The sequence below is a fragment of the Vanessa tameamea genome, chromosome 11 (assembly GCF_037043105.1).
Source record: "Vanessa tameamea isolate UH-Manoa-2023 chromosome 11, ilVanTame1 primary haplotype, whole genome shotgun sequence".
Classification (NCBI taxonomy): Eukaryota; Metazoa; Arthropoda; class Insecta; order Lepidoptera; family Nymphalidae; genus Vanessa; species Vanessa tameamea.
The window spans coordinates 9406251-9425808 of record NC_087319.1 but is presented as its reverse complement, the minus strand read 5'-3'; the positions used below and the strand labels follow the sequence as shown (position 1 = coordinate 9425808).

The window sequence follows — 19558 nt, the reverse complement described above, 5'->3', positions numbered from 1 at the left end:
TAAATACGTTTTTGAATATAAATATTTTATTTTAATTATTTGGATAATAAATGTATCTAAATAAAAAAAAAGTAAGTATGTATGTATTAATGTAGGTATGTATGAATGCATGTACATACGTATGTGAAAAATAAAGTGTCAATTATTGTTATCAGTATATATTATGAGTTTAAAAATGGTTATTTATTAACGAAAGTTGAAAATAATAATTAATTTATTCAAAAATCCATTAATAAAAATGCATTTTTTAAACGTTTGTCACATGACACCAAACGCTCCTGATTGGTCGGGCTTATGATGACGTCACTTGCTGGTTAACCTCGTTTGCCTACTGTATGTTGATTATATGTGCCACAGATTTCAATACAGGCAAATTACGTCACCGACCCCATTGCAGCGCCATATTGTCAAAGTAGCGTTTTCGCGCGCTATTTAAATATGGAATTTTTAATTTGATATTTTTCAGCAATTATGTACTAGAATTTAAAAAAAAACAAATTTTACTGGATTTCTTAACCTATACTAAATAATATAAAATGAATTTTAAAAACCAGTCAAATAACCTATTTGAATATGTCCTCGGACGGACTATTTTGAATACAGTAAGTTGCGGTGTGATAGGTGATAGGTTAACAGGAAAAAAATACTTATATTCACGGTAGTAAAAGATGTAAGTAGTATTAATTCGTTACATACTTGTGCACTTCAATTTGTCATGATTTTTTAAATATACTTATACCTATAATTTTAATTGAAATAATAATATTTAGTACTGCTTTGATTTTTAAATATGTTTTCTTTTTAAATTGAAATAACATTTATTAGTACGATTATTGACACCGTGTTGTGGCACTCCCGTCCCTCTCGTGGCGTGGTGAGGCGAGCTGGTACTACTGCCTGGCCCGGAGAAGCGGTGGATTTTGAACCGGGGAGTGGAACTGAGGACGAGGTTCGGATATTTGCTGTTAAAGTGATAAGTAATATATGTATGTATCAAGTGGTTTATTAATATAGTGGAAGTTAATGTGATGTGAGTTGTTTTATTTTAAATTAGTATTAACATTGTATCATTTTACTCAATGAAATTATCCTTTTCAAAACGATCCTCTTAATTTTTATTAAAAAAAAAAAAAACAACGTTAATAAATCCAATAGCGTTTACTTTTAAAATGCATCTTAAGATGATCATCTTTAATGAGGCTTAAGATGCATTTACTTTTTATGGAGTAAGGGCAAGGTTACGACTATAACGATTACGTCTAAAGATTTTAAGAATATTTGGATTTATAAATAAAAAGTTTTAAGGTATTTTTAATATGATCTTTTATGTAATAACAATATTCAGCACATTTTTTTTATAGTAGGCAGTAAGTCCTAAACATCTTAGTTTTTGATGTAAGGCGTCAGATCTTCCTTGATTAATTGTTCAGCGCCGATATTATCGTAGAATTTATTAATGTATTCAAATAGAATAACAATCGCCTTGTTCACGATTTCTTTTCCATATGTATTTAACAGGGTTTTCCAGTTGTCGTTCACGTATGTCGTCACGATTTGACCTGTCAGAATTAAAAATTAGTATCATAAAAATAACAGCAAAAGTCCAATCCAGTACATACAATTCAGAGTGTTTTGTCTATAAATTACTTTAATTAACATATTTATAAGTAATCATAAAAAGTTGTATAACACCAAGCTGTTGAGTTATATGAAAACATAGAATCACATAAATGTAATACTTTTTTAATAAACATCTTTATAGAAAAATGTTAATAAAGGTTTTTTGATTTCTATTCCAAAACTGGAAAATATAAGTATTGTTATTATTACTTATTTGATTTTACTTTTTTCTTGAAGCTGTGTCTTGGGTGTGAATTTTATACTAGGCAACTGGACCGATCGAAAGATCGACCTTTTTTTATAAGGATATACATATTAAATACAGGATTTTCGAGTTTAGCGATTAAGTTGATTATAGCATATTAACTCTTTCATTTTTTACTTCTTGTGTTTTTAATTAATATCTAAATATTTGAAGGTAAGCAACATATGAGAATAATATTACAATCGGAACCAAATTCTAGAATCATTACAACATTACATGCACTGCACGTATTTAACAATAGCGATGAAAATAGGTACATAAATATGATTTAAAATCTTTTTCATTTTCTTTTGTTTCCGTTTCTTTTGTTTTTCTTTTATACCTATTGACACCATTTGGCCACAGTGATCCGATGTTAGGTTTGACAAGATTTCCTTATTAACGGCCTGACAATTACAAAACACGTTGTCTATACAGGTTGCGGAAGTAGCTGATATTCTTGTAGGTTCAGAAAACATTTTATTTAGGTTAAATGACTAAAATAAATTTATGAACCTTGTACTTATGGAAGATTGCACTAAAATATCAATGTTAAAATCTCCACAAATAACAACATTCTTTCGCCCAGTACAAACACGCTTAAGGGCATCCTTTAGCACACATTCAAACAGGTTAAAATCTGATTGTGGAGGTCGGTACACGCACATTGCTATAGTATGCTCGAGTTCCACACATGACAATTCAATAGTGCGCTCTATGGTGAGATCCACAATGTCTTTTCGGTCTTTACAGTTTATATTCTGCTTTGTGTATATTAATGATCCTCCATGTTTAGCCGATTTTCTAAAGAACGCACTTGACAATTTATAATTGTTAATACTAGGTGGTAGTTGATGTAACAAGATCCAATGTTCTGTTATACAAAATATGTCAATATTGAAGTACTTTAAAAATAATTTTCTTTGCTGGATAAGCTCTGTATATTCTGATGTACAAAAACCTAAGCAATATATATATTTTTCTATATAATTAACTAGAAGTAATCTCAAAAGGTTAGTGAACAATTATATTAAAATACATTTCAAAATTGTGATTCCAAATTACTTCTAAGCGTCATAAGGTGACGTTACTTACTGAGATCATTTTTTCCAATGACAAGATTTTTGGCATCGAATGTGAGCTTCTTTATATCGTAAGTATACTTGGGCTTATTATTCAAAACTTTGAAATATGTTTGACCATCTTCCTTTTTGATTACGGTTACCGGTATTTCAATCTTCATGGTTACTTTGTCTGTAAAATAAATTATATTACATACCTTATAACAAGCATGTTTGAGTGCAATATTTATTTGTTTCTGTTTTTATAAATTAAATAATGAAACGCAGGATATCGTAGAACGGATAAAGATAATAATATATTGGGCAAGCTAAATTATATCATAAGTGGTCTTCAGCACGACAGTAAAATTTATCACACGTTAAAAATTCACAGAAGAATGTGTAAGATTAGAACAATATTACGAAAACAGTATATCATAAAATAATATATAAATATAATAATTGATTTAAATTATAATTCTGAAACCATTATCTATCTTCAATGAAAATTGTTTTACAAAAATTTTTTCTCTATCAACATGATTTTCATGATACAGGTACATACATAATTATGGAAGACTTTTATTCGACATACGAATACGTTAGTTTCCTCACGATGATTACCTTCAACGTCGAACACAAGAAGAACAGAGAAGCACGTGAATATTGATGAATATTAAGCGAATTGGCGTTTTATCGATAACATCACTATAGTGCTATGAAGTCGAGGTTGCACAGATGAACCCGCGGGAATATCTTAAAATTAAATGTATCCAAAAATGTCGGCCATATACTTTTACTTGCAGTTTTAAAAAACACGCCGAACGAAATTCTAGTAAATAGTATTAGAGCATAATTGTATTACAAATATTTACATATATCATATCATAATATAATGTAAAATTTGCTCTTAACCACGTCTTTTATTTGTCCTCACGTCGTTTTAAAATTAAAAATAACTTATAAGCGTCTATGCTTGGCTATTGTGATAGGTTTTAGTTTTTTTTGGGATGTGTATCATTATTTATTTTGATTTTTCGATTTTACAACATATTAATGATATATTATTAATTTTTACATAAATGAAGACGATAATTTAGAATACTTTTTTTGACACTTATGAAGATTAACTCGGCCAAACAAACACGAAAAATATGAAAATAAACCTAGTATTGGTTGGTTGTAGTTGCAAATTGCAATATTACCTTAAAAAGGCTGTTATTTTGAAATTATAGATGGATACTTCTATTGTGTTTAAAATAAATTTCTTCATGTTCTATTATTAAAAACATTATTAAACTCAACAAGATTTTATTACACTTGTTAAAAAAATAATAATAAACAAACAGAAACATACCCAGTTTTATTTTTGTTTTTCCTTCTCCTTTTATTGAAGTGGTTCCAAATAAACTCTGTAGTAGTGGACTCGAACCTTCGATTAAAAAGTGACCTTTGATTGTCAAAACTTCACAAGCGATTTCTGGGTTTGCTAATTGTTTTTCTAAGTCGATGCTAAAATTATTATACAAAATTTAAAAAATATATAATATTATACACGAACATTACACCGAAAATTGCATGTTGTTATTTTTAATTTAATCATTTCAAGCAGTAAGCGTTTGTCGATTATGACAAGAGGTGCGCAAAAAAAATTGTTTACTCAAACATGACAAAATAATATTGAATATATTTTGTAATTACTTTAATATAGTTTTGATACTACTATATTTGATATACTTCTTAACCTTTTGTAATAAATACTCTAAACAACACAATACTTAAAAGTGAATCATGAAAATCGATTAGATTTTTTTTTAAAAACACATCTTAAAGAGATGTTTTAAATTTATTCTAAAGTCACTGTGATTTCATGAACTTTAGTATCACTTAAGAGGTACGATCGTTCGTTTTAATAGATTCATTTCGAATTATTTGCCAAATATTTTAAATAGACTTGAAGTAATAATCACGTCACTTTTAATTTAAAATTATATTTAAGACTTTTTTCCCAATAAAGTGAAGTTTTCTTGGTTGTTCTGTATCTTAATATTAAGGAAGAAGCTTAGTCCTTCACGCTGTGCCACAGCGAGTTGATGTATGATGACTTAACCAAATTTCACGGAACACAAGGATGTTTTTATTAACCGATTACAGGATAAGATGTGTGAGGAAACTGAGCACATGAAAACATAAGTGTTATCCGAGCAATCCCAGCTCTTAAGCATAGGACACAGTGCATATGAATGTAAGAAAAAAAGTGCATATGAATGTAAGAAAATACATTATTTAAATAGTAATAAAATCAACTCACTCGAAACTATTGACCTTACAATTTTTGAAGCCCTTGACGACTCCCTCTTTTATAAGTATAACAATTTCATCCAAAACTTTTATCGATATATTGGCTAATTTCATCGGATCCAAAGCGGGTAAATTTATTTCTGCGATTCCATTTTCACCGTGATCATGGATAACTTTTTGAAATAAATCTATCATACAATCTTTATCTTTAATGCTGCATGGCGTATAATTTATAACTGAAACAAAAAAAATCGATATAATTCTGAATTTATAAACTAATAGTTTATACACACTTAAAATTTTATTTAAATTATATATATATATATATAAATATTTTCTTATAGTATATTGATAATGAAACTAGTATTGATCCTAGCCATACAAATTGTAATTGCGCCAGTCTCCTCTTCCTGACTGTATCGCCACAGATAATAATTAATCTTTCAAACGTTTATTATAATCATTATATAAATATTTATATCTAATACTTATTTTTTATTATTTTTTTAGATCGGTTTTTAAACAAATTATTTCAATTGCGTTGATCCTTTTTATCATATTTTTGGAAATAAATATGTTGAACATAATTTACTTTTAGTTCTCAATAATAAAATTTCTATAATAAAAATGTACTAAAATGATGTCTTACCATATGCCTCGGAAAAAACCAGCGATAAACACGCAAACAGAATGAATCGTAGTGAGAACATTTTCTGTTCTTGTATCTAAATTGAATAATCTTGATGTTCACAAACACTTTTATATATACGCGCAAAAATTGTAGAAAAAACTCACAACCGAAAACCTGTTTCTTAACAATTGCGTATAATATCATACATTTTTTGAAAACCACTAAGTAAGCAGTTGGCATAATAAATATATTTGAAAATTGTGGTAAGTACTTATTATTTTTATCTAAGCAAACCATTGTTTGGGATGCTGAATTAAAAAAAACTTCACTTAAATTAGGTACCTTTTTCTATTTAGTGCCTTAACAAACATATCAAAAGATAATAACTAATTTAATACAAGAAACATTTTGGTCATTGTCATGCTAATGCATGCGAAAATATTTCAGTTTCAGGCAAATTGCTTAAGGAAATATAAATAAATGGAGATTATTAATCTGCACAAAATTATACAAATAAAAAAGCTTAGAGTTAGTATTTGTTGATACAGGATTTTAATTTTTATTATATAATTAAGATTATCACACGTATATGATTGATGAAATAAGTGTGTCTATCTACCGAGATTTTCCGTAGGTACCGGTACTGGTAAGAACAATCTACATTCCGCACAGGTAGCTTTTAATTCAGTAGATCTTTTAAAATAACGATTCAAGATTTTAGATTTAATTTTGATTTCAATCTATTGAGTTAGAAAAGAAGGGATTACAACGGTCTTTTAATCGTCAATCATTGTTCACGTGACATATAAGATAGTTATGTTAAATCTACACACTCTGATGTTAACTACGAGCTCATCAATTAATATGTAACTTGTCTAGATCCACAGTTATATGCTACTGATATATCTGTAAGTGTAACAGATAATGATTGCATATTAATAAATTGTCACATCTACAATATTTATAATTACAAATCACACAGCCTAAACCGGTGGGCCTAACAGGATGAAATTTTGCACAGGAATTTGTAATGGAACGCATGCGAGCACCAAGGAATTAATATATATTTTTTTTACAACAATAAAATGCTTAACGGCGAGACGCGCTTGTTATTACAGAAAAAAAAAATCGAGAAACAAATCCCTTAACTTAATCTTTAACAGTTTTCTGCTTATTTATTTTTTTTGTCTTAGCATAACATTTCTATTGAATAATTTTGGTTGGTGATATGGGACGAAAGTTGTTTGGAAACTCGAAATTTCTGGTGTAAATTGCGGAAATTTGGAATTGGATTTTAAGCAAAAGCTATTGTCTGCTACTCATAAACAGGAGCTTATAAATCTTAGTGAGTAGCAGTAATCGCTAATAGCGTTTTTGAAAAAAAAAAACATCATATAGGAGGTTGAAATTGGAGATGCACGTCCATATAAATTTTGCATTTTGTTAATGTTTGAAATATGGAATTCGATGTTTTTGCATATATAAGTTGAATATTTATGTCTTTAATATTAAAATAAAGATTATTTTTACCAATTTGATCTAAAAAATAAAAAAATTGCGTTAGACAACTCGTTTATTGAGAAGGGTAGATGTGAAAAGAAACTACTATTAGATCAAGGATGTTCACATCTTCAATATGTGTTTGTGTGTGTGACATATGAGCATGTGATTTGTGTTATGAATTCTCGTCATACAATTTAATTGATTATCTCTTTAATTGTATTTTGTTCAAAATTGATATGTCAATATAATGATATAATCTGTTATCAGTTCGTATCAGGCTTGTTACAATAGAATTAAACATAATATAGACAGACTAGTTTTGGACATACATAGTTGATTGGTTTGTAATATTATGTTTCACGATCTGAAAGCAAAGTATTTAATGCGAAGGCTAATAGCAAAACGAAACAAATATTTTGACCATTTAGAAATAATAAAAAATAGCCCAATGTGACATTTAAAATTTAAATATATTATTGTTTGTTAGTATTGGAGAGCCGAGATGGCCCAGTGGTTAGAACGCGTGCATCTTAACCGATGATTTCTGGTTCAAACTCAGGCAAGCACCACTGAATTTTCATGTACTTAATTTTGGTTTAAAACATCATGAGGAAATCTACATGTATCTAATTTCAAAGAAATTCTGCCACATGTGTATCCACCAACTCGCATGGGAGCAGCGTGGTAGAATATGCTCCAAACCTTCTCCTCAAAGGGAGAGGAGACCTTAGCCCAGCAGTGGGAAATTTACAGGCTGCTAATGTTAATTGTCAATAAAGACAATATAAAAATAATTATGTTGAGTATAAATGTTAAATTCTAAAAGAAAATAGATTATTCAAAATATAGTTCAAAATAATTATTTTAAAGTAGGAAAGGATATGGCAGGAACACTATAGACAAAAATAGTCCAGAACAGAATGAAATACATCGTTTGATAAAGGACAAACTGTGGGAGTACAGACACCAGCTTTTGATAAAAGATTCTAACTAACTAATTATTTCGTTTGTAACTTGGGGTAGGGCTTTGTGCAATCCTGTCTGGGTAGGTTCAACCGAGAGGTACCACCCACTCGTCACATATTCTACCATAATATTTCTTAACGTTAATTATCCTCTGTCATTTGTATTTTTTTTTTAAACATTGGTTTTATCTTTTTCACCAAGAAATAATTTAGGTGCAAGAACAGCTGCTGATGGTGCTATCCGAGAGACGTGGGTATACATACTACCGAATTCCGGGCCGCTACTGACAACTGAAAAACTCAATATTTTATTTATCGCCCCGCGTAGTGTTTGAACCCAGGACCTCGGGATTTACTGCGTTTTAACTGCATACGGCAACGCACCTGCAAGCCCCCCGGTGTTGCAAATGTCCATGGGCGGTGATAATAACTTTCGATCAGGTGAGCCTCCTGCCGTTTGCTATCTATTACATATATTAACATAAGTAAAAAACTAACCGCAAGACCAACGATCAACCCACCTATCCTACCCATCCTAATTATAAAATTCCCAGAAAAATCGGATTACTAACAAATACGAAGCAAAAAAGGATCAACGAATAAACAAAAGCTACCTTTTAATATAATTGCGATAAAAATACCTTTTACACAAGCGTTCCAATCCAACAATAGCCTCTGTATAGAAAAAAATGTGCTTGTCATTGATTCTTATATTAAAGTCATTGATTGTGACTTTTTAAAACATTTATTATTTATTAACCTTATTAATAAATAATAAATGTATTTAAAAATAGAATCCTACTCTTAAGGGTTTTAAAACAACCTAAAATCGTACCTATCGAATGGCAAAAAATTAAATAATTTAATATCTTCAAAAGTTATATTATATTTGATTTGTCGATTCGATTCGTTGAAATGTAGTTGACCTACATTTTAAATCATCAAATTAAACAATCATGAATTATGTAATATATTCCATCGTATCAAATTTTAATAAAAATTAAAACTTCTTGATTGGAAGAGAGTTTTATAAGCCCTTTTTATATCATATAATAAAGTAGCTACATTTTCAACCAATTCACTCAAATACATACTTATTTTTATAATACATAATGCGTACTGTTTGCGTAATCTAATGTAAAAAAGCAACTCTAAATATTCACAAATAGTTATTTAAATATAACTGTTACAGTAGTATTTTCCGAATGAGTTTGGACTAGGTAGGCAATGTATATGTTGCAGGCAACTAGCTTAATTAGCCATCCAATGAAACGCCTAGCCACTTTACTATACGCCACTGTTCTGAATGATAGTTAGCCAATTCATTCCCGTTCATAGAAAAGGAAAACTTGCTTTAGACTGACCTTTGTTTAAAATTGGTTAAAAACCCCGACTCTATAACTCTATTTGGTCTTCTCGGTCTGACACCTAACATAAAATGCTCCGTTTCTGAGATATTGGCAAAAATAAACATTCTAATTCTAAATGTGAAATTAGATTGTTTAATAATTTCGAAACTAAGTGGTCTTCAGCGCTTTCTTGAAAAATACTCTAGGGGTAAGATCGCCAAGACCATATTGAGTTAGAGTTAACAGAGTCGGTTTTGTGACAATTTTGCGCTATTAAATGTATGAATCTGATCCTTCCTGCAAAATGATCAAAAGAAGCCACAGCAAACATATTATTGTAATTAGGAACCACACTTCCACCGTATACAACACTTTGGTTCCCCAAAATCGTTCGGTGGAATTCTAAGCCCAATCTTTTTTTTTTGCTGCGGTGGCGTTAATACGTAAGTACCAAGAGTAGTTATGGTGTTAAAACATTTAAAAAATATATCGGTATCAATATATTATAAATATAAGGCGCGATATTATAAATATTTAGCATTTAATCAATTAATTTAATTAATTATGTTCCAACCTAAACTATCAATATAAATATTTTTATTTATATGAGAGTCCCTATTCTATGTATGGAAAATGTATTGGCCGGTGTCCTTCGGGAAGCTGGTTAAACGGCACCCTTTTAGTAAGGTGTCTAGGCTGTTAATTAAAAGGCTATTGATACACTCAGATTGATAAACTCAGCTCAGTAGTAAGTACAACACGACAACTAACCGATTAATACATTTAAATCTCATGTCAAAAAAAAAACATTGATAAAAAAGGCATATTACTCAATACAAGATTATATTAATGATCAAAAAGTGTGGACGTAGTGCGTAGTGGAGTACCTAAGTGCATTTGTTGATTTTCAGGTAGGATATATAAATTTAGTTCTTTACTGACATACCTACTCTGTAATTTAAATGGTGAAAAGAAGTTTTTTCTGAGTTATTTCCAGTTCTTCTAGGTACTTTCCGAAATGATGGTAGCTTTACCTACATTTAGTTCAATAGTCTAATAAATATTTTTTTGCTTTAATTTGAGTAGCATGATATAAAATAAACCTTTGTTTAACGATAATTTAAAGACTAACGCGTACATTATTTTTTTTATGTTTAACAATTTTTATAAAATATAAGCGAGTTTTAATCTTTCCGCAGATAAATCAGCAGGTAATGGCGACAATAGTATCTTAATATCTTATGAGTGTCGTCACAAAAAACGTTAAGTATAGGCTAGAAACAATTATATTCAGATAAAAATTAAGTACCTTATTGTAGTAAATATATCAAATAAAATGTTGCAAACATTTCAAAACACATATTAACATAAAAGTTTCTTCATGTAACTAAGTACTTAAACCAAGACGTTGATATTATTATGTTTGAAATCAACTATGAATATTATGAACTGTCAGCATTTACAAACGCGGAGAAGCAGACGACTATGTTTATATAGGATCAAGCTGTGCTGTCTATTGTCCCCATAATAAAAGATAAATCTCTTTTTTAATTAACATTTCCTTTTGTGTCCACATTATTTATTTACTGTTTTTGTTTGTTATTTTTTAGTACATTATATACATATTATTTATATATTATAATTGAAAATTATGTATTTTTTTATAATGTGTACTGAGTATATTTGCTTCATTGTACTTTTTTTTAAACCTAATTTGATATACTTTCATTACATATTTATTATCTTATTTTAATGTAACAGTGAAAACTTTGTTGGCTTATCTAAGACTTTTTTGGTATCAAATGTGTTATATTATGCTGTAGGTATGTTTCCCGAAAATAAAATAAAAATAGATAAATATTTTTAAGTATTATGAGGTTCGAGTATAATATTATTTACTCGATATTATATATTATTTCAGTTTCTAAATTTTATTTTTATTTTTAATTTTTACTCAACAAATAAAAGCACAAAAATATAGTGATATAATTTTCACAAAAAGATATTTTTACGATGCTTCCGTGTAAAAGTTATTGAAAAAAATTAAATCGTTTAATTGAACTGTTCGTAGTTAAACAATAACATAATTATTAATTATAACTACCAGCTATTTAATACAGATAACTTTAATAAAAATATTTTCATTCCATCTAGTATCAATTGATCGATGAAATAAAAACTGTGTCGTTCGCTCTTAACAATTAACAGATAATAATACTCTATTCTATTACAACATTCTAGTCAAATAAAAAATAAAAGTAGATTAATTTTTGTAGTCTAATAGCATAAATACTAAACGACATTGTTGCTCTTTAAAAATTATAGGCGCTCGTTCCTTCTTCAACAAATTTGATGTACTTCATCCATTCGCACATGTCACCTGTTAAACATCGTATTGACTCTTGAGAATTGAAGCGTAAGTGAGCCAATTCAATATATCATTACAGGCACAATGAGATAATCAATTAGATTCCACCTTTGGTATAATAATTATGTCCTCTTAACGGATTGCGGTGACACCAGCTAATATCAAAAGACAGTAAGCAAGTGTGCTCAAGCTCAGTTACACTCGCTATTTCCTTTCTCTCATAAATCAATTGTGTGACAATCCAACACAACCGGAAAGAGTTCAGACGCATGATCAAACTTTAGCTTTACCTAGGTTTTACTACTTTGCCAAATTTTAAGCTTCCAGGACTTCTGATCTATTAACAACCTTATAGCGAAAATACCAACTAGGCAGTCGATTCATTCTGGTTACGTACCTCCCATTTTATCACACATTCTTCAAATAGCAAAACTTAATCTTGTTGTGTTTAGGTTTAAGGGTGTGTGAGTCAGTGTAACTACAGAAACAAGGATTGGGTATAATATCATACATATCCCAAGGTTGGCGCAGCATTGGCATTAGTAAAAAAAAAAAAAACAACAATTATCTCTTTTCCATACAACTGAATTCAATTTTACTAGATAATCAAGTTATATGTCAATATTTCTTGATCCTTTACTAATATAAATATATTATAATATTGTGGTGCTATTTATATTCCACACAATATATATTATATACCATTCCAGACAACATATATTATACACCTAACATAGTATGACTGATATAGTTTTGCACTGTTCAACAACATTATTTTTTAACATAACAAACATATCGGAAAGTATATATGGTGAGTGGGTATGAAGAGCATATCGTCCAAGTCAGTAAGAATAAGAATATATAAGATTTTTTTTATATTAATGGACAAATATACGAAGGAATATTCTTATCTCTTTCGATCCAGGAACCTTTGCGTATGTAGAGCAACTGACAAAAGCTTGATCACAATCGAGTGAATGGTTTATGAACTCAAAGAGGACTAACAAACAAAACATTATTTTTTATTTAATTCATTCATATAACTAGTGACAACGATGGCCAGTGCACATATTTTTAATGGTATTCGTATAAAGGTCACATTCGTCAATATACAAACCTCTACTTAGAGCGTTTTGCGCCGCTAAACACTGGATTGAAGATGTTATGTCTGTTTGCATTTAATTACTATGGTTAAGTTGCAATTAAATATAATTATATAAGTAACAATAAAAATAATCAGATTTTTCCACAATATATCATTATTTTAGTAATGAATTTTTTGATTAAAATAATTTATATTAAGTTAATTGTTGAATTTAGGTACTACCGTGACTAAGAATTTAAGTAAACAATTTAGCAGTTATAACTATGCAGTATGTCAATACAGAATTAATAGAAACATTAGTTGTAATTGCTAAGTTTGTTTGCTTATTACTTAACAAACAAGTTCTCTGACCGTGTTGAAATAGCGAATAGGGGAAAGTGGGGCAATTGCAAACACCTTCCATAGGTGATGTATTGATGGAGAAAAATCAAGGAAATTGTATAATTACATTTGGTGAAATTAGTAATACATGTGATTTAACGTAAATAACTATTACTAAAGAAATAAAAAATAGAACGTATTAAAATAATACTTTACGAAATTTCTCAATGCTTAACTTAACATAATTAAACAAAATAAAAAACCTTTAAAGTCTAGACTATAGTTTTAAAACTTTAAAAATTAATCGTTATAGTCAGCAAGGCATGGTAGATCTATTCAGTTGCGGAGACCGGTCCAACTGACTGCTTAGGTAATTGTAATATTTTCATAGCTATCAGCAGTTTCTATTTTAAATTTTATTTGAATACAATTAAGGCCTTGAATAATTCTTGTGTAAATAAATAAAAAAAAAAAAAATTATAATAAAAAAATAATAAAACGAACCGTTTTTGTCCAAATAATCTGTTCTTTAACGTATTTAAAAAAAAAGGTTTTATAAGTAGTAGGTAACTTGTGTTGTGTGTTTTATTATTTTTCATTTTTCATGTTCAATTATAATGAGGTATTATTATTGTACAATAAACATGAGTAAACATTCCTTCCAAATGTTGATATAAGGCAGTAACTATAGCTTATTTAATCAGAAAAAAGATTGCATTAAATTTTCTCCTAACATAGACAAAAAAAAACAAGTCTTCAAAGTCAATCTTTGAAGTCGGCTTAAAATGAAAATGAAATAACGAGTTTTATGACGTGTAATTATTTTTTATTTATGCAAATCAAGTCACTAGTCAAAATGTATATCAAAAGTAAATCAAAATAAACCTTAAAACTGACAAAGAAAATTACGGATGGGTGTCTGCTCCCCTGCATGTCATTCGGATCACAAACTTGGAAATGCAACAACTATGCAAGGTTCAGAATACAGAAGACCCAGTGTGTGATGGAAATCAGTATCCTGAATGTTATTAGGATAAGCAAAATCAGATAACATACGCAAAAAAAAACAAAATGATAGATGCTCCAGGAAGTTACAATATTATTCAAAATAATGTATTATTGAAAAAGAAATGACAGGTTACAGATTAAAAAAAATGTTTTTTGGTAACGTGTGTTTCTTATTATTTGAGAAGATATATTAAATCATAAAATAGGTAATATGTATCGATTAATGAATGATTTAATAGTTTACATACCCTTAATATTATATATGATTCGAGTAAGCGTAATTACTAATAACTAACTAATTACTGAGTAGGTAGCATTGTCATTTTTAAGTTCATTTTATTTAAATTATACTAAACTGTCGATTTGAAGTTCTTACAAAAACGCACTTTTTGAGATACGGAAATAACAACCAAAATCCATGCAGAGCTACCGAGAAATTCTTGAAAGAAAAACTCAATAACAACGTATTCGTGCTGTTGTTATTATTGTTTTATCATATTATTATCGAATTTCAGCAAACGCTCTTCAAATCAAACCTTTGACTGCGTCGAAGAATTTTGTAAAATATGGTATTTTAAAAATTCGAAGTCCTTTCGTTATTTACCTCCCTTCTAATACCTGATTACCGGATAACGATCATTGTGTAGTCAGGCCGTGTTAATTAGACCGTTAATCTGATGATCATAACTGTATTGTAGGACTATATAATTTCACACCTACTTATTCGGTCAAATCGGCATTATCCTTTGTACATATTGATTCTCAAGTTTATGTATGGGATCAGGAAATGAACAATTATCTTGAACTGTAAAGTTATATGTAGTATTTCTTTTATGAAAAATATCATTGTATGTTTAAAAATTATATTATTAAAAAATAAATTAAAACTGATTCGAATTAATACTGCGAAATATTCACTAGTCAATTCATACAAGCATTCGAAAAAATATATAAGGAAATAAACTGTAATATGTAATTCCTTATTATTATTATATTATTTATATTTATACGTTAAATATCGTCTGATTTATCAAATGCATTTTTTTATTTATTTATTTAATTAAAAAAAATTATAATATTTTAAAATTATATTATTTTAAATATGTTTAATTTTAATTTAAAACTCCTGTTAATTAAAGTATTTTTGCTCGTATCCTTTTATGTAAAATTAGCAACCGAGTCGCGGGTTTACGCAAAAAATCAATATAATCAGTAAACTAAAGTTAATTTTTTTTACAAAACCGAATATATATCTCCACATTTAAACTTACATCTGTCTCTACGTGTGTTGATGTGAGTGAGTGCGCGTGCGTGGGTTCATACATAACATAATACTTGAAATCTATATAGATTTAAAGTATTAAGGTTTCAAGTATTAAGTTCAAGGTATATACCTAAGTATGTTTTTATCTATGTATTTTCATATTATGTCAATGCTAATGTTTTTTTCTCTTAAACCAATTTAATTAAACGTGTACAAAAAAAGGAAAAAAATACAGACGTAAATATAAATATATATAGTGTGGAGTATTTGGTTTACTCACCTACGTCACTTCACATAATTCATAGCTAAAGAAACTTTGAAGATTAATTGCATTATTTTATACTACTAACTCAGTAGTACAGTCAAATATTCAAATATTCGCTTCTGTTCAATAGATTATTAAGGATCATGTAATCGGTACTATTAATGAACACTTCTCATATATCATCATCCTCCTGCCCTTATCCCAATTTTACTTGGGGTCGGCGCAGCATGTCTTCTTCTTCCATACTTCTCTGTCGGACGTCATCTCACTAGTAACATTCTTTTTAATCATATCGTCTTTCACACAATCCATCCATCGTTTCTTGGGTCGTCCCCTACCTCTATATCCATCCACATCCATTCTCAAAACCTTTCTCACAATATGGTCCTCATTCCTCCGCATAACATGCCCATACCAAGACAGCTGGTTTCCAGATTTCTTCACTTCTCATATAGCATGTTCTTTACTATTGGGGGGTATTATAAATTATTCTGAAGCTTTTAAGTTATGACCTTTTTAAAAAAATGTATTTTAGTGTGTGCTGGATAAAATAATAATTTGCGGCGACAACAGAAGGCTGGCAGTATGATTCTCACTCGTGAATGTTGACAACCGACATAATGTAATAATAGGCCATATTGATACGTGTTCTCTATGAACTTTATAATTGTTATAGTCAATGTCATATATCCAAATTTTAAGCAAATGTAAAAGTACTCGCTGATCAACAATCGCTCATCGATTGGAAGAAATCAACTACTTTTGCATTAAACGCACGTCGAGTTTTTCTAAACACAAAAAGTATTTTAACATTTATTTTTGTCTTGGTGTTCTTGAAGGAATTACATATCGAACGGAAATATCTATTATAATATAAGTTGATGAGTTACATATTGTGTATTCCGCGTCACATTTGTTGATTCTCAAAAACTTAAATTACATAAGCAAAAACGTAAAAATTTAATAAAACCTCTACACACAACTGTAAATGGTTATTTTTTATAAATTACTCAACATTTACTGTATAATTAGTCTATAAATAAACATCCAATTCTTAGGAAATGTAAGTAGGACGTTCTTTCTGGCAAATTCCATAAGATTAACGTTAGTCTATGTAATTGGAGACAGCAATTAGTTCTGCTTAATAAGACCGTGACCTAAGCTTAACATTAATGTAAAGACATTATTATTTGTTTATCAGAAAGTATTATGTATAAATATATGTATTGTTATATACAACGAACTATTACATATAATAAAGTACCTAAAAGCTATTCATCGTTTAAGGTATTTATTTATGCATTTAATATATATAAAACGTAGTTTCCAGAAATAAAATTCATATTAAAAAGTCTTTAGTGAAATAAGTATAAAAGACGTGTCTGCTCGCAGAAGAGATTGCTTTCAGCACACACAAGAAGTAAAAGAGGACTTGGATAAATAAGAGCTAGATGTAAAATTATATATTTTTTTTGCGATATTAGTAATATATTTTCATAGATATTTACCCACCGATGTCTCTATCTTTCATCACTAATTTGACATTCAAAATTAGACGACAATTACATTGTGACAACGACGTTAGTGTTATAATTTTAGGCTAAGTATACATACATATATATAAACACAAACTACATACTACTGTTGTTCATATATAGAAACTATTTTTACACAGAGCAAACCAGTGAACCGAGGAACTGCAGGGACGTGGAACACCTATACGAAAACCAGCCAAAGGGAAACCAATAAATTTGCTTGATAAATGCTTTCACTAACGAAATTTGACTCTCAACACGATATAAAAATGTCGGCTGTAATGATAATTCATAGATAATAAGCATTATTGATTATTACAGGAACAACGTACATTATATTAGATTCATATCATTAGTTTAAGACACCTCAAGAAGGAGATATGTTTATCAACAAATTATGAAGAGTGTATTGCTTTGATCAATAAAGATTTTGAATTTTGAATAGATAAGTAGTTACTAGTGTTGATGTTGCATCATTAGAAGTGTACTTTGTTGTCATCAACGAGAACACTTAACTCGGCGTCGTGGAAGATCTGAAGAACTTTACAGATGATTTTTAGTTAAGAAAAGCAGTGACACTTTCCTAAAACCTCAAAGTCAGCAACTCGCTCGTCTCGCTCGCCGACAGCTCTTTGCAAAACGACCTTGACCGAAAATAAACTCGCCTCTCAGTTTTCTAATATATCAACGGTTTCACAAAGAAGTCAGGCTATTTACTGGAGGTGTTAAATAAATAAAATAATAACTTTTTTTTTAATTAACGTGTTCTTTATTAAATAGTCAATAGCAAATAATAATTCCCAGTATTGCCGCTGTAAGAACAGGGTTAAAAATCCACAACTGATTTTATGATTTCAAATGCCTTACACCACATAATCTTATAATATTTTTAGGTTAGTTTAAAATCCTTTAAGATTCCATCTTGATTACTTTTTTTCTGGGAAAATAAATTATCATTATCACATACCTTTGCTTAATTAGGCTTAATAAAGTTAGGAACTAAAACAAAGTAATTTCAAAGTCAATCAGTGTGACGATTTTATCTGCCTACACAAATAACTTAACGCACTTAACGCCTTGAAAGGGAATTTTCATATATTCTTAATATCCCAAAACATAATTTAATTTTGGATTAATAATATAAATGATCCAAATCCACTTTATTGTGATAAATTTGATAGTACCAGTAATGAATCAGTTAATTAAAATATTTAGTTAAAACTATAATAAAAGATCAGCCTTATATTCATATTTTAATGCTCAATATTACAAGAAGTCGTAGAGATTGGGTTTGTGATTTTACTTAACTCGGTGGTGCTATAAACCACCGAGTCTTATCTGTTACTATATATTTAAATGATTTCATATTCATATAAATACGTATCGAATCACATATGTAATTATAATTATGTATATTTAATGATTAGTTAGACTAGCAAAAAGATTAGCATTGTTAAAATAGCATCTGGTTCTGAGTGGACTCCAAGGTTATAAACAGAGTCACCAATCTTGAGAATTTAGATTCCTTCAAACAGAATCACAACAAGGCATACTATCAATTTCCGTTTGGTGATATATTATGAGTGTTTGGTGTCTACTGAAAGTCTTCCCCAAAACCTACCACCTAGAATATATACAATATAGTATATAAATAAAATGAAGTAAAACTAGTACCGATTGGAAGCAAATTTTAACATAGCATTTCTATAGTTCGTTCATTTTGTGATTACCAACATTTAAATACAAGTGTCATTGAAAATTATATAAATAATAATATTGTAAACTAACTATCATAAGAGTATATTACGCATGCGGATATATAAGTTTCATTGACCTTCATTCGTACGTATTATTTTTCCAAAAATGATATCAGGAAACGTTATAGTCAAACAAGGGCTTTCGACAGACGAAAACATAACTTAAAAAATAAATTCAGTGGAGTTTTCATTTCTAGTACATTAATTCATATGGTATTTGAAAACATACCGTTTGCACTTCATGAATCTTTGGAATTAAAG

General features: G+C 29.0%; 1 protein-coding gene across 1 annotated transcript; it reads right to left on the bottom strand.

Annotated features, from left to right (window-relative positions):
• Positions 1-1361: 1361 nt before the first annotated feature.
• On the bottom strand, positions 1362-6104 carry LOC113402602 (circadian clock-controlled protein daywake-like). Its single transcript, XM_026642898.2, has 5 exons — positions 5876-6104; positions 5237-5462; positions 4283-4437; positions 2960-3118; positions 1362-1559 (listed from the first exon to the last, which is right to left on the bottom strand). The coding sequence occupies exons 1-5, from the start codon at positions 5934-5936 to the stop codon at positions 1384-1386; spliced, it is 777 nt and encodes a 258-aa protein (XP_026498683.1). The 5' UTR covers positions 5937-6104; the 3' UTR covers positions 1362-1383.
• Between the last annotated feature and the right edge of the window lie 13454 nt (positions 6105-19558).